The sequence below is a fragment of the Blastomyces dermatitidis genome, assembly GCF_000003525.1.
Source record: "Blastomyces dermatitidis ER-3 genomic scaffold supercont1.6, whole genome shotgun sequence".
Classification (NCBI taxonomy): domain Eukaryota; kingdom Fungi; phylum Ascomycota; class Eurotiomycetes; order Onygenales; family Ajellomycetaceae; genus Blastomyces; species Blastomyces dermatitidis.
The window spans coordinates 3,106,828-3,120,819 of record NW_025544779.1 but is presented as its reverse complement, the minus strand read 5'-3'; the positions used below and the strand labels follow the sequence as shown (position 1 = coordinate 3,120,819).

The window sequence follows — 13,992 nt, the reverse complement described above, 5'->3', positions numbered from 1 at the left end:
CTGGGACTGGCTATCAAAAAAGCATGCAAAGTGACTATATATCAGATTTTAAAATGAGACTATGACTTGAAAAAAATGAGAAAGTGATCTCATTTGATCTCATTTAGTTTCATTCTTGACATAAAGTTACTATTTTTAGACATTTTAAGGTTTTTTTTAGACTATTTTTAATTTTTTAAAAAGTAACACTTTTTGATAATGCTCAAATGAGATTTAAAGTCATTTAAAGCAATAAAAATAATTTAAATTGAGAAGTGGAAATCATGATCTCATTTGGAAAATGTGATAAGAGTAGACAGTAAGTCTCACTGAGACAGTATAAAACTACTATTTAATGTTAAAACTGTGTAATGAGATCAGTTGAATTGATAATGAAACTATTAAAAAATCTGATCCCGGTCTCAGACACGGTCACACAGTCAGTCTAATCATATACATCATCATCATTATTATATATGTTGAGATTCAAGACATTATTAATGATAAGAGATCTCAATCAATTGAGAATTATATTGCAATTAACTGAATACATTTCACAGTCAGTAAAGTCAGCTCTCACAGTATCAGGTTTAAATACTTACAGTTAGATACTCTTCAGATTAGTAAGAAATTGTCTATCATTATACTACTCATATCTGTAGCAGGCAGCCTCATTAACTGCCTTTGTATAATAATACTTATACTGCTGAAAAGATACATTATCAAGAGATTGTAGAATATAACTTGTATAAGATGAGAATCTGAACAGAATAATCTTATAAAGATTACAGTATTAAATAAATTCTTCTATGAGATGAGAATCATGATTATTTATTAATAGCAGTTGATAACTGCTCATTTAACACTTTTTTATCATCTTATTGAACTGCTTAATTCATTCAAATTCAATTTTATTATTTGTAAAGCCAGACTCAGATGCAGTGATAATGTAGTTATTAGATAAGTTAAAGTGTGTATATCAATTCTCTAGATAAATCTTTAATTTCATTATAATTAATGAATTCAATACTGTGTTATCTGTATTAATATACTTCATCACTGTTATTAATCTATGAGAGTATAATAACTGTATGATGAAATTTATATCTTTAAAGACAGTTATAACTCACTGTCTATATTCTTCTTCTTCTTGAAATTCAATCTCATCAAAGTTATAGATATCACAGTGAAAAAATTGATATTAATTAAAGACAGCTTCATATCAATTAAATTAGTTAATAATGAAGCTTATATTCTTATAAGATACTTATTTTAAATTCATGAGTTTTTACTTAACTTATTTATAATCTGACAGATGTTTGATGAATTGATATATTCATATCTTACTTACTGTGAGAGATGCAGTCTCTGAATCTGTATAATACTATCTTAATATACAGTTCACAGCAGCTTCAATATACTTAATGATAAATGAGTAAAAATTAATATTTAATTGATGAATTCATATCTTAATTGTCTCTTTCTGACTGTCATTCAATGCTTAATTCAGTGAAATTCTCATAATTCTTGATTTCTTCTCATTGATTCTCTCATACAAGGTGATATATCATATATGAGACTTTGAATTCTCATGACAGAGATGTGATTTTTAATTTTGAATTGCTTTTATACATGTCAACAGCTCTTTGCAACTGCTTCTCAGTGTAATTAGAAGATTTAGACATGATTATAATTAATGATGATTATTTGAAGATGAAGAATGAAGATATTGAAAATATTTTCTTTACAGTGTGGTTTTCTGTACGCTGTGGCGCACTCACTACAGAGAGTGAGTAAGCATGGCACGGTTAGCATGCTGTGTACGCCAGTCAGATACTGCCACCGCTTAAGTAGCGGAAAGATTGGAATGGAAACAGTGGATGGCCTGACTGCTGCTTTTTGAGTTCTCCAGGAAAGCGGGTATACACAGCATCTCTCTCCGCACGGTTAAACAAGGCTGTTCAGCTTCCTGAGGAGGAACTGAGGGGCATGTAATGAGCAGAGCTCGCTTCGCTTAAGGTGCAACGGTTTCCGTTAAATCCAACCTCTTAAATTCAGAGTTTCAACCTGCCACGAGAAGCCAAGGGGCCAATTGATACCCACTCCGCTGCTGCATATTTCCATCCCCAGTCGGTATCGCAAAGCCACTCACTCTGGTCACACTACAGAATAATAGTTACAAATTGATTTACGCATGGCTTTAGGGTTTCCATACTGAACCTGCGTTGTCTCTCTCCACCTGTTAAGCGGATCCACAATGCGGGATATTACCATGGTAAAGGGTCGGGTGCTAACCCCTAGCTTGGGACGGGCGCATGCTTGGAGCGTGGGCCGTTGTTTCGTGGAATCGCGGGCGCTGTCCGCGTTCGCTAGCCCGAGGCTCTTAACACTCTAGCTTACCGAAACCACGCCGCCTGCTGGCCCTTGTTCCACGTCATGCCAATAGCTCTAGGTTTTGAACTAAGCTGCGTCTGTTGAATGTGGGCGGTCAAGAGCAATGATTCCGCCAAAACTGCTCAGGGAGTCCAGTGGCACTTTGCGTGAGAACAAAAAATTCAATCTTTCATTTTTATCTTTCGTAAATAAATCGTGCCTAATAATGTCATTCCCCAAATGAAGAGCTAAGCTTACCAAAGCCGACACAGGAACAAAAGACCTAAAATATCCTCGTTAAGCTCGCTGGACAAGCTATTGGAAGGTGCTCATTACGCTCCCACAGCGGTTGCCTGTTTCTAACGAAATTTTTTTCAATGATTTACGTTCGCAGTCCGAAATTGGCTGGTAGCGATGCCCCCCGTCTCAGTCCGTAAAGCCATGCTGTTCTCTGCTTATTTGCTCAAAACAATACAGCAATCGGCAATTAGGTTAACTAGACCGGAGTGGAAATGCATGAGCAGCCCCATATCCTACAAATGATATACGGAGCTCAATCGCTGTTTGGAGACGCTATACCCGATTACTTATTATTCGGGCCTTAACAAACCCGAAAGAAAAACAAAAAAGACGGCAATTAAGCAGTTGCTGAATCGGACTATTCATTTGCCCAAGGTGACAATGGATACAACTATAGCCTCATACGGACACAGCGGACTTTTCTTGGGTTACAGCTTGTAGCTTCAACCACTCCCTCCATTTACGGGTGATTGGCAAGGTATGATGCAGGCTTGAGTTACATGATAACCAGACGTTTGTAAGTACTGTACCTCGTTTCTGGCAAGCCCAGAGTGCTTGTCAAACTGAGATCAGCTTTAGGTGAAGCTACGCCAGTCTAGTATTGATGCAATCTGTCACTACCCACCTATCCGCCAAATGTGTGGACCAAAGCTGACGTTTAAGCAAAGGAAATGGTCTAGTCATTTACATTTCTCTCTGCAAGGCTAAGTAACACCTGACAGGACCTCAAGCTCCTTCTCGAGACCAACCTCCATGCTTATGGCTTTATTGGCTCATTTGGTGTGAGGGAATGACAATGCTCTTCCTGGACTGCCTCGGAGACGAGGTGCATACATGATGAAGTACGTGTCGACACCTGAAGCAAAGTGAATGCACACAATTTTGCTCGGGGATTGTTTACCGCTTCGAGCTCATCGTGCATAAAAAAGCGGGATTTTCAGACCGCCCGGTTTACACGCGCTCCCGTCCCCCACACCTTCAGCGGACAATATTTGGGACATCTCGCCCTTTTCTCCACATCCTTCTTATTCTTCTTCTTCTTTTCCCTTGGGGTGAGGGGCTGATCTGCCCATACACCCGCTGGGCTTAGTCACCAGTAGAATGAGGTGTCCAGCGAGAAACGACAGTGAGACGACAGCGAGGTAGTAGGCTAGCGGAATTGTAGTTAAAAGAAGGTACAGTACGTACAACATTTAAGATAGAGAACTAGTTGATGTGTAACTTTCGACGACCTATCCCATGCTCGTCAAGTAATAATCGCCGGCTATTAACTAGGCCTCCGGGAATACGCTGTAAAAATGGCTGGTTGAAGACCCACTCGTATTATTGAGAAATACGTTCGGCAGCGGCGCCTAACAACGCCATGAACGCACACTTGGTTAAAGTTCATGTCGTAAACTCTCACAGTCGTCTTTTCACTAGCCGTTCTGGCCTTGTAGCCTTCGACCTGTGTTGTTGCTAACCCCGAATCTATTACACCCAAACTAAAAGCCAGGGCTAGGAAAAAAAAAAGAAATCCAATTATAAAGAACAGAGGGTATATTTGAGTAACACTTAGACAGGCATCTGGATGAAGAAATCGAGAAACTTGTTCACAAAGTATATCAAATGGGGTTGGAAGCTAGCGCATTGTACGGTACATACATGTACCTAGAAGGAAATGAGAATTTCAAGAACAAGTAGTCTCGCCAAAGAGATGTTGTCTGGAATGGCTAGCAAGTTTGGCCGACCATGACTCTCGAATACCCCACTCACTGGGACTTCTTTGTGCCAGAGGGTGATTTAGCATACCCAAAGGCACCAAGGAGGTATGCGATGCGATTCACAAAGAGAATTCCGGTAGCTCCAATATTTCCCCACGTCAGATCATTCCACTCCATCACGTTGATTAGGTCGTGGAATCCGATACACCAATAGGTGGCATAGAGGTGTCCCACGTCTGCGATTGCCAATGCAATGATGTAGTTTCTGACCACTTTTGGCTCCGACGTTGAGTACAAAACAGCGACACCCGCCATCATCAGCAGCAGATACAAATTGCCAAGCTGGTAAGAGATAGCCTGGGTGCTTAATGGCAATTCTGCGGGCGTAAAGGCGTTGGGGGTCTGGCCAGCGACGAATTTGTTGGTGTTACCAATTGCGACACAGAAGCCAGCAATCCTATGAGAAGCCAGTGTTAGTTCATTTCCCAACATTCAGTGGTATATAAAAATAAAAATTTAGATACAGCGAAATTGGCTCCAAAACCGCGAAGAGAATGTGAGGCCATAGTGGGAGGATTGTGGTCATTCTGAATGTTCACCGTAGCTTGGACGGAGATCCACGGTAATTTCGAGATCTAGAGGAACTCTCAACTTATAAGGGTGTTTTTATCCACAAGCCGGTCCGTCTGGTCAATGAGACGATATCGAATCTTAATCGTTGTCAAAATTAACTTGACTGTTTGCAAAGCCGGCAGTTTCAAGGAATATGGTGACTAAGCGACTGTGAGAGAACACGTGATCGGGTGCTTATCCAGGTTTCCAAAATTCCCATGTGGAGAGTTTACTTCCTTTATGACCAGCGAGGTTCCTTAGTATATGATTAACGTCGGCAGCTGTGAACAAATGGCTACACAGTCAATGGCTTTGGGTCTTGCTGGTCGAGACGATGGACCCGCTTATGGGAATGTATACGATCCCCACGGCCGATGACCCCTTTAATCAACTTCGAGACTTGCCACAGCCCAACAATCTACGCATCCCACCTCTGCGGGATCCTATCCCCTCTCGCTCTCTCAAAGCTCCTTCACCGCTCGAGCCGAATGCAGGAGGGACGAGAGAAACTACGAACATCTCAAAATCCTCACTTTTTAGCGGAAACCCACCAGCTAAACTTCCTACTCTGGAGGACTTCCTGCATGCGGCCCGGGCATCTAATTCAGGCTCTGATACAATCTACGGGAAGGTATCAAGCTCTGATCCTCCTCCAAGGACGATTCTGCCGACGTTCATTAATCTCCGCGCGATCGAGAAGCTACCGTACGCATCCTTCGACGAGGATGTCCCACGAAAGCCTCGCCGACCGGAGCTAAGTGGTGATGTTTTTGGAGAACATCTTCAGCTTCCTATTCCCAAAAATCAGAAGGAAACACCTAAGCGTCCTCCTTTTGGGCCTTTAACGATATTAAATGGCCTAAATGAACCTCCGCCAAACGCCGCCTTATTCCCTCCCATAGAACCTAATGCTGCTCCCACAATTCTTACGCGACCAACGCGAGATACCCCAGCCCCGCAAGATAACGTAATTGGAAGTGCGACTAACGAACGAAGAGGCGGACGGATTAATAATATCATTGAACTCGGTATTGAAGATAGTATTGGAGAAATCGAAGAAACCTTCGCAGAGCAAGGAGGCCCTCTTACTCTTCCAGAGCATCATTCTTCGAAAGAAACTGTAGAGGAAAGTGACAAGGAGCCTGTATCGTCCAAACCCCAGACCCGGTCAAGGAAGAAGCTACGAAAATGGACAGAATCAGAGACGAGAGATCTATTACGAGGGGTAGTGAAGTGTGGAGTTGGGAATTGGACAGCAATCCTCGCCCAGCCTGAACTTAAATTTAACCAACGAACCGCTGCAAATCTGAAGGATAGGTTCCGCGTCTGCTGCCCATGGGCTTATGGTTCGGAACAGCACACTCTGGAAGCAGTTACAAATAGCCTCACGGATTCGTCAAATGGGCCGGAAGCTAGCTTATTGGGCAAAATCCTACTTCCTGATCCGCGGGCTAGCAGGAATAAGCAGGAACCAGATGCAAGTTCAACGGCAATCATCCTGAAGCCTGCCAATCAGACTACCAATATCGTTCATTCGAGCCTGGAGTCCCCGCCGGCCATGCCGTCTGTAGATGGAATTTTGAATTCGACTTCCCCTAAGTCTCCCGAACGCAAAAAGGCCCGGTCTTCAACCCCTAGAACCAACCTATCCTTGTCCAGCAAATCTAGATCAACCCTCATGTCCCTAGGCCTTCGAGAGCCTTGCCTGACCATTAAGTCTAATAGGCGTTCTCGCCGTCCATTCACACCAACAGAAGATGACGCTCTCCTCAAAGGCCATGCGGTTCATGGATTCCAATGGACATTAATTCGGCAGGATAAACGGCTGAACTTAATGCATAGGAAAGCAACAGATCTCAGAGACCGTTTCCGGACTAAATTTCCCGACGTCTACCGGGAAGGGGGCTCCGTAACCGCTAGTAAGGATTCTGTTAGCAACAACAACGGCTCTCTTGCTGAACCTCGTTCGACTCATGATAGAGATACACCAACGATATCCATGCTGCTCTCCGGAAACCAGTCGAAAACAACACCTACTCGGGCCCAATCTGACGTAGCTGACACTGGATCTGGCAAGCGACTTACCTCGCCATCCCCGTCGAACGATGTTGGTCCCGCGAACGCCACAGATCCAATCATGCTTCCACCTCCCCAGCCCGCGCTACCAGACTTGCCCAGCATTGCTAATACTTCATTATTCACATTCCAAATGGATGATGGAGGATCAGGTTGCGTGGACGGTAGTAGTTGGGGAGATAATACCCTACCTCCACTCGTCTGGGATGAGCTAACATAGTGGGTATATGCATTTATGATTGTATCTGACATTGTCTCTCGATGTGCTATATTCCAACCTTCTCTACTTGATCTTCATCCTGTGGCTATTCACTACCATTTTATATTAATATTAGTCATATTTTTTACGGATTTCCTACAGGTTAATGATTCAACCGGTAGTGTAATATAAGTGATTATTCTAAGGTGTCATAGGCGACTTATTCATATATCTGTAAGTTTCGGCCCCATCTTATCACACAGTCAACACAACCACTCAACATTTCACCATCCGATTGGCATTAGTTCACCTTAGTAGCCATGTTTATTTGATGTACGAGTACTGGAAATGAGAGCCCTTTACAAATCGCCAAAAGAAAGCTCAGACAGAGCTCCTAACAGCCGAACAAACGTCGCGTAATCTGTATCATACCGTTTAGAGAAATTGACAAGCGACCTTCTAGGCAAATGAGATATGCATATCGTATTTTTGAACAGGCTATAGAATACCGGGGTTGATGGTACATGGGACTCACTCTAGTACGTAACCCTGCACATGAGAGGGGGAAAATGTAAAAATCAAGAGTCTCCAATTTCGCTCCATTGTAGAGATAAAGATAAGATGGCTTATTGAAGGAAGGCTTGGTAACTTAGCTTGAAAGGATATATATATGAGAATGTGAAGGAGAATCGGGGGCAAGAAAGAAAATATACAAAGAACAGGGTGGAATACGCGCTTGGGTGAGTTGGTTAAAATAAAGCAAATGGTGTGCACGGAACGGCAAGAAGGAGTGAGAACAGGGCGAGAATGGGAGGTAGGAAAAAGATTATTGAGAACCTTCGATGTGTGTAATGGAGGGTGTAGGCGGAGATAGGAGATCAAAATCCAAAGAAACAGTACGGACATGTCAATTCATCCTGTCGTTAGTTTGATGGCAGTATCGGAATGGTCCCAGAAACACGAGGTTGCCAGCATTTTGTGAACAGATAACCTTCCATCCAGGCAAATATGAATGTTGATCAAATCGATCAAGGCATCACGTCCGTCACTTAAATACCTGATCGTCTGTTCTCCGCTTAGTGCTCTTAAAACATTCTGTCCAGATTGTTTTCAGTCGGGTATTATCGAAATGAAAAAGTAGGAGAGAGGGGGAAAAAGGAAGACACTCTGCAATTTTTTGACCGTCATGCCTCGTATAATTCTTGCGTAGCTCGGAAGAATATAATGTAGCGTTTTTTTTTTTAAAAAAAAAAAAAGAAAAAAAAAATCTGTCAAAGAGGTATATCCAATTTTGTTCCTACCATGCATTCCGGTCCCAATTGGGATCTAGTACGGGCCAAGTTAGCTGGATACGGGGAAATAGCTTTACACAAATGAAACGTTAATAAGAAAACAGTTTCTATATTTACCTTGCACAAAGCTCGCAAGCACTTTACTCCCCGTTTGCAGTAGGGGGTGCCCTACAACTATTTGCAAAAACCGCTGTAAACCTTCCCGTCTATGCTCAATTACGTCATCGCTGAACCGGTTGGTGAATACTTTCCCCGGAAGCGGTGGAATTGTCACACGCGCGCTCTCACGCTCCAATATATCTCTAAAGTATTCGAAGTCTGAATAGCGGCGGCGCACGACCGAGTGTTTAAGCTTGAAAGCGGGGATGTTGGTACGGCAGACGATTTCGTAGGAGGTATACATGTTGCGCGATGTGCCGTGAGTTTGAGGATTTCTTACCTGTTACAAATAGAAGACACCGGAGATCAGTTTGGGATTCAAGATAATCAGTGCTTAGGTAGTCAAAGGCGACGGGCAACCCCGCAAGCCATAGCCCTCGGGCAAACCGTAGGCAGGCCTGTATATGGAGGGGTAACAAAACAATTGCAACAGAATGTGTAGGTAGGAGTGGGTGCCTTGGAGTTAGATATATACCTCAATTTCGAGGAAGTTTTCAGGAGGGCCATATATCTCCTCGAAGGTCTGCTGGCGTGCATCTGGTATGGCCTGCATCTTCGTATGGCTTCTCTACACAACACCGAAACAGAGGTCTCCCTCAAGAGTGATACCAGAGCGGATTTGGAGGGGTAGCTTTGAAACAATGAGTTGTGAGGTCGTTGGTCGGATGGCTATGAAAATTGATTGTCATTCGTTAAAAGGATTAATGTAGGCTATGGTTGGGATATCAGGTCTAACCTTGGAAAGGTCGCATGGGCAGTAGATACATTTATGGACGCGGCGCGAGCATGCAAGAAGCTTGCTGATTCAGCAGTGTGGCCCGTGCGCCGAGAGGGGCCCGGGTTTATATTCCTCCAGATCCGATATTCCTTGGCACAATTGAGCTGTTTGCAAGCTCGGTCTCGGCAGGTCTATACCGGCGCGATAATGCTCTTAGAACTACAATGATAGTAAGACCACAGCAGGGAAAAGTATATGGAACAAGTACGGGGCAATCTGGGTAGGAGAATTTTACTATACGGCTGACATGACTGGATTTTAAGGGAATTAGGTTTGTATGTACAACTCGGATTTAACCTTATTTCCGCCGGGTGACCTTGGTGCACACTATACAAGCTTACTTACCATCGTTAACCAACTGTCCATGAAGCTGACTAAACCCCCATCCCCAGGTTCAGGTTAAGAGCTCCTCTCACCCGTTTATTGACGAAGCAGGCCTGCATTACATCAGCTAAGCGCTTCCGTCATGACCTCGTCGAATTCATCTCCCGGCAATCAACATGACACAAGACATATCTGGGAGGATGCTCCCGAATGGCTGATTGATGAAATCGACGGTGACGATGGTGACGATGGCGACGATAGGGATTTTGTGCCGGCAGATGACTTTGATGTTGAAGCAGAAGATGATGACGAGTGGGAAGATGAAGAAGAATCTGAGAATATGGGTAAGCCTTCCTGAGATGTCCTATAGCCAGCAGATCAAGTTTCTCCGGCTTTCGTCCGTGATGGATGTATTATTTATTATTTAGTTGATGATCTGACTGGGAAATAGATGACCAACTAGAGGAATCCGACGGGCATGGAGCGGATGACGAAGATCATTACACGGCCTCATGTAACGAGCTCCTTTGTCGCCCGAAGCAAAAGCCGCCGTTTGTTGATAATGATTATAGTGTCCGCCACCGAATTTCTTCGCCTTTTTGGGTCGGGTTTGCGTCAAGTGCTACCTACACACAGAATATCAGGGTTGGGATTTTACTTGGACGATAACGGCAACGATGTGTATGGAGGGCCTATATATCGCATGCACGGATCCCGCTCCGGCGAACACCTACTACCCAAAATACCAAGCGATGCCGGACGAAAGCTAATGTATTCGGGCGATTTTGGAAGCCATCTAAACTATGTGGATAAGATAAAACGAAGGAAAGAAAGGCTGGCCACGAGGTTAATGTGGAGGGAATTGGCCAATGGCCCACGACTTCGTCCACGTGCTATATCGCAGGTGCGCATTACCAGTAGTTCTATTTTGGATCTAGCTTCGCCCTTTTAGATCTAACTAGATGGACAGGATCTCATCCCCAATTCGAAAGCCGATAAAATCATTCATTATAATTCGAGATGTTACTCTGGATCCTTCTCCGACGACGGAAATTTCTTTTTTTCCTGCGCTCAGGATTTCAAGGTGCGAATGTACGATACGTCAAATCCACTCGAGTGGCGTTGGTATAAAACAGTCGAGTACCCATTCGGGCAATGGACCCTCACAGACGCGAGCTTGAGTCCAGACAACAGGTACTTGGCATACAGCTCGATCCGAAATATTGTGTGCCTAGCGGGAACAGACCCATCTTCAGACTCAGAACCAACTCTACTGAATTTTGCAAGCCGCTACGGCTCGCCCCTTAGTGGATCAGACTTTGGAGTATATACCTCCTAACGTTACATATATAATTAGATGGATAAACTAACCCTCTTTATCTCGTAGATATGGAGCATTCGATTTAGTGGTGATGGGCGCGAGTTGATTGCAGGCACTTCCAGTCAAAGTGTGATTGTCTATGATATCGAAAGCCGTACACCAATACTAACGCTAGAAAACCACGACGACGATGTGAACGCCGTTTGTTTTGGGGACAAGTCTTCGCCCCATATTCTCTATTCAGGGTCTGATGACACGACAATAAAGGTCTGGGACCGGAGGTCCATGGGAGATGGTCGTGCTGCAGGATGTTTCTTAGGCCATAGTGAAGGAATCAGTGAGTAGAAAAGAATATCTTTCCCGGACTAACCAAAGTGGCGTGACTATCCCGACTTACGTGTATGATAGCATATGTCGATAGTAAGGGAGACGGAAGATATGTATTAAGCAACGGAAAGGACCAAAGCATGAAGCTCTGGGACCTACGCAAGATGATGACGAGTGCAAAGCTAGATACAATCGACTTGAATAGCTATTCCACAGGGTTTGATTACAGATATATGTCTATCTCAGATGCAGATTACAGGCCCCATCCGCACGACTGTTCTGTTGTCACGTTCCGAGGACACCGCGTATTAAAGACCCTCATACGATGTCATTTCTCTCCTGATACAAGCACCAACTCCAAATATGTGTATTCAGGAAGTTCAGACGGCCGTGTTTTTATTTATAATCTCGACGCTACAGTGGCTGGCATTATCGATGTTGGAGAGGCCTCATTTAATTCTCGGAAACATGAACAAGATATGTTCCGCTCTTCCCGCCGAATGGGGCGGGCCGAGAACGAATGGGCAACGTGCGTGAGAGACGCCAGTTGGCATCCAAATGCCCCCATTATAGCTGGTAAATCCACTGTCCCCAGTGCATATTTAGGTTCCCCGGCTAACCACGTACGTCTTTAATTAACTCAGCAACTTCATGGAACGGGTGGGGCATGTCCACGGGCACCTGCAGCGTGCATGCCTGGAGCGATGGTGCAGAGCTCGACGAAGCCGAAGCTCCCATCGGCCAAAGCTACAACAGCAAGTTGGAACCCTTACAGCCCAGCAACCGCTCTGCGGAAGAGAGCCGATCATTCACAGGTCATATAATAAGAAATGGAAGAGTCGCATCATTCATCACGCTAGAGGACGACGATCCCCTTGACACGAACTCGTGATAGCCATGGCCTATTAGATGACAAGCTCTTGTGTTCATATGGAAGTCCGCAGAGTTACTGTTTTCTTTCCTTTTCCTTTTTTCCTTTTTTTTTTTTTTTTTTCCATATTACGCAGTTTTATGTCGTGATGAACATGTGCTTACGCCTACTCTCGTGTGTATTTATTCTTTACATACTCCTATCAGCCCCTCTGTTTTGCGCGGCGGAGATGTTTCTGTCGACACGATACCTCTGAGTATTTCGCGATTCTGCACCCCTTATCTCCTAAAATATGGGCGACATTTCCAAGATATCTCCTCAGTTTTGTTTAGTTGGCGCGGCACTTGCACTTGGCAACCATGTAGTGGCTAGCATCGTTTTCCTGATCGCCCAACTCCATCGCTACCCTACCTTGTTTTCTAGATGAAGGATGAGCGAGCAGTACATTGTCACAGATTCTATGTATACCAAAACCGTGTCATTAAAAATGCGAAGAAATGCAGCTCCCAATGCATTAATATTTATCTAGTCGAGAGATATATATATCAGCTTAATTAACGCCCGATCATCAGTAGAAAAGGGACAGATGAAATTATTTCCAATGAATGTAAAAAAGGGCAAAACACCGACCAATACAGGAAAAGGAGCTCAACATAAATGACGGCTGGATATTGTACATAAGCATAACATAAAGGAAATAAACAAGAATAATAGAAAGATGGCTAAGAAAAATTAACAGAGGGAACATAAAGTGCGATCTGCTGAACTCAGTTCCCACCAGCTTCCCTCTCCTTTTGTTTTGCAAAAAAATAAAATATGAAAATAAAAATTATCGTCTTTCGCTCAAAAAGGGATTCCTGCCCAATTAACAGCACACCCTATGATCATCGGCTTTTCGAGGAGATACTGCCTGGGAAGTTCGAAGGCACGGCCCTGCTGAACGGATAGGACCAACGAGTGCAGCAACAGAGTTTGTTTGATATTCGCGCGCAATGCTTTTATATTTTTCGTCTCTTTTTATCCCCCCCTCTCCTCAATTTCAACGCCGGGAGTATTATTAGACTCCCCCAACCGGTTATATTGTTTGATTGCTCACATCATGCGCCTCCAACGAGAATATTGTTGACGGGGATATGTACTGTGCAATATGGTTAGCGGCATATTCAAAAAAATAGAAGCAGACTTGGAAAGGAGGGAAACTACTCACTCAGTTTGATGAAGTAACCGATAACTCCCATGATCAGAAACCCGAAGCCAACTGCCTGGCTAATCTTGAGGAACTCGCGCTTGTCGGCTGATTGATGGCGCGTGTCAGTAGATGGAAGATGACAGGAGGGACTAGATCTTGTAACAATCAGCGTGAAAGGGGATGGGACTGGAGCGGTGGTACATACGTTTTGTACATCGGTTCATAAAGAGCATGCCATCTTTGACGAAATCCTTAGGGATATCCGCAAGTTCTTGGAAGGTGTCCGACATTGTGGGAAGAGAGCGTGCAGGCGGAATGCAAAAGAGATAGGAGGTGGTAAGGAGACAGATATATCCCTTTTTCTTTATTTGGTGGCGGTAGGAGTCAGAAGGAGGGAAGAGAGGAGATGTATTGGAGGTTGTTGAGGAGTAGCGAGATCACCGAACCTGTACGTACGGAGTATGTAGTAGGTGTCCTAACGGTAACTGC

The 13,992-nt window shown here is 44.0% G+C and overlaps 5 protein-coding genes across 6 annotated transcripts; 2 read left to right on the top strand and 3 right to left on the bottom strand.

Moving 5' to 3' along the window:
* Positions 1–2,831: 2,831 nt before the first annotated feature.
* Positions 2,832–5,082, bottom strand: BDCG_06249 (uncharacterized protein). Its single transcript, XM_045421983.1, has 2 exons — positions 4,880–5,082; positions 2,832–4,812 (listed from the first exon to the last, which is right to left on the bottom strand). The coding sequence occupies exons 1-2, from the start codon at positions 4,939–4,941 to the stop codon at positions 4,404–4,406; spliced, it is 471 nt and encodes a 156-aa protein (XP_045277723.1). The 5' UTR covers positions 4,942–5,082; the 3' UTR covers positions 2,832–4,403.
* Positions 5,083–5,214: 132 nt separating this feature from the next.
* On the top strand, positions 5,215–8,137 carry BDCG_06248. Of its 2 annotated transcripts, XM_045421982.1 has the most exons (2): positions 5,215–7,476; positions 7,548–7,802. In XM_045421982.1, exon 1 carries the CDS (start codon positions 5,302–5,304, stop codon positions 7,261–7,263), a length of 1,962 nt encoding a protein of 653 aa, XP_045281604.1. In that variant the 5' UTR covers positions 5,215–5,301; the 3' UTR covers positions 7,264–7,476; positions 7,548–7,802. The 2 variants fall into 2 exon arrangements, with proteins under 2 accessions (XP_045281604.1, XP_045277722.1); XM_045421981.1 differs by having other exon boundaries at positions 5,215–8,137.
* BDCG_06247 (sorting nexin-3) lies at positions 7,375–9,677 on the bottom strand. Its single transcript, XM_045421980.1, has 3 exons — positions 9,169–9,677; positions 8,652–8,973; positions 7,375–8,568 (listed from the first exon to the last, which is right to left on the bottom strand). The coding sequence occupies exons 1-3, from the start codon at positions 9,244–9,246 to the stop codon at positions 8,540–8,542; spliced, it is 429 nt and encodes a 142-aa protein (XP_045277721.1). The 5' UTR covers positions 9,247–9,677; the 3' UTR covers positions 7,375–8,539.
* On the top strand, positions 9,609–13,039 carry BDCG_06246 (WD repeat protein). The gene is made up of 8 exons (XM_045421979.1): positions 9,609–9,746; positions 9,864–10,139; positions 10,247–10,309; positions 10,368–10,699; positions 10,766–11,119; positions 11,183–11,453; positions 11,525–12,019; positions 12,088–13,039. The coding sequence occupies exons 2-8, from the start codon at positions 9,938–9,940 to the stop codon at positions 12,333–12,335; spliced, it is 1,965 nt and encodes a 654-aa protein (XP_045277720.1). The 5' UTR covers positions 9,609–9,746; positions 9,864–9,937; the 3' UTR covers positions 12,336–13,039.
* BDCG_06245 (protein transporter Sec61 subunit gamma) lies at positions 12,803–13,982 on the bottom strand. Its single transcript, XM_045421978.1, has 3 exons — positions 13,709–13,982; positions 13,522–13,608; positions 12,803–13,452 (listed from the first exon to the last, which is right to left on the bottom strand). Exons 1-3 carry the CDS (start codon positions 13,791–13,793, stop codon positions 13,412–13,414), a joined length of 213 nt encoding a protein of 70 aa, XP_045277719.1. The 5' UTR covers positions 13,794–13,982; the 3' UTR covers positions 12,803–13,411.
* Between the last annotated feature and the right edge of the window lie 10 nt (positions 13,983–13,992).

Excerpts from the sequence above, each read along its gene's own strand:
- BDCG_06249 (XM_045421983.1), bottom strand. The coding sequence starts at position 4,941 with ATGACCACAATCCTCCCACTATGGCCTCACATTCTCTTCGCGGTTTTG. Across the intron at positions 4,813-4,879 it reads GTTTTGGAGCCAATTTCGCT|GATTGCTGGCTTCTGTGTCG; the intron begins GTATCTAAATTT and ends GGCTTCTCATAG.
- BDCG_06247 (XM_045421980.1), bottom strand. The coding sequence starts at position 9,246 with ATGCAGGCCATACCAGATGCACGCCAGCAGACCTTCGAGGAGATATAT. Across the intron at positions 8,974-9,168 it reads AAAACTTCCTCGAAATTGAG|GTAAGAAATCCTCAAACTCA; the intron begins GTATATATCTAA and ends TATTTGTAACAG. Across the intron at positions 8,569-8,651 it reads GCTTGCGAGCTTTGTGCAAG|ATCCCAATTGGGACCGGAAT; the intron begins GTAAATATAGAA and ends GGCCCGTACTAG.
- BDCG_06245 (XM_045421978.1), bottom strand. The coding sequence starts at position 13,793 with ATGTCGGACACCTTCCAAGAACTTGCGGATATCCCTAAGGATTTCGTC. Across the intron at positions 13,609-13,708 it reads TATGAACCGATGTACAAAAC|CCGACAAGCGCGAGTTCCTC; the intron begins GTATGTACCACC and ends GCCATCAATCAG. Across the intron at positions 13,453-13,521 it reads CGGTTACTTCATCAAACTGA|TACATATCCCCGTCAACAAT; the intron begins GTGAGTAGTTTC and ends CATATTGCACAG.
- BDCG_06248 (XM_045421981.1), top strand. The coding sequence starts at position 5,302 with ATGGACCCGCTTATGGGAATGTATACGATCCCCACGGCCGATGACCCC.
- BDCG_06246 (XM_045421979.1), top strand. The coding sequence starts at position 9,938 with ATGACCTCGTCGAATTCATCTCCCGGCAATCAACATGACACAAGACAT. Across the intron at positions 10,700-10,765 it reads GTCCACGTGCTATATCGCAG|GATCTCATCCCCAATTCGAA; the intron begins GTGCGCATTACC and ends CTAGATGGACAG. Across the intron at positions 11,454-11,524 it reads AGGCCATAGTGAAGGAATCA|CATATGTCGATAGTAAGGGA; the intron begins GTGAGTAGAAAA and ends CGTGTATGATAG.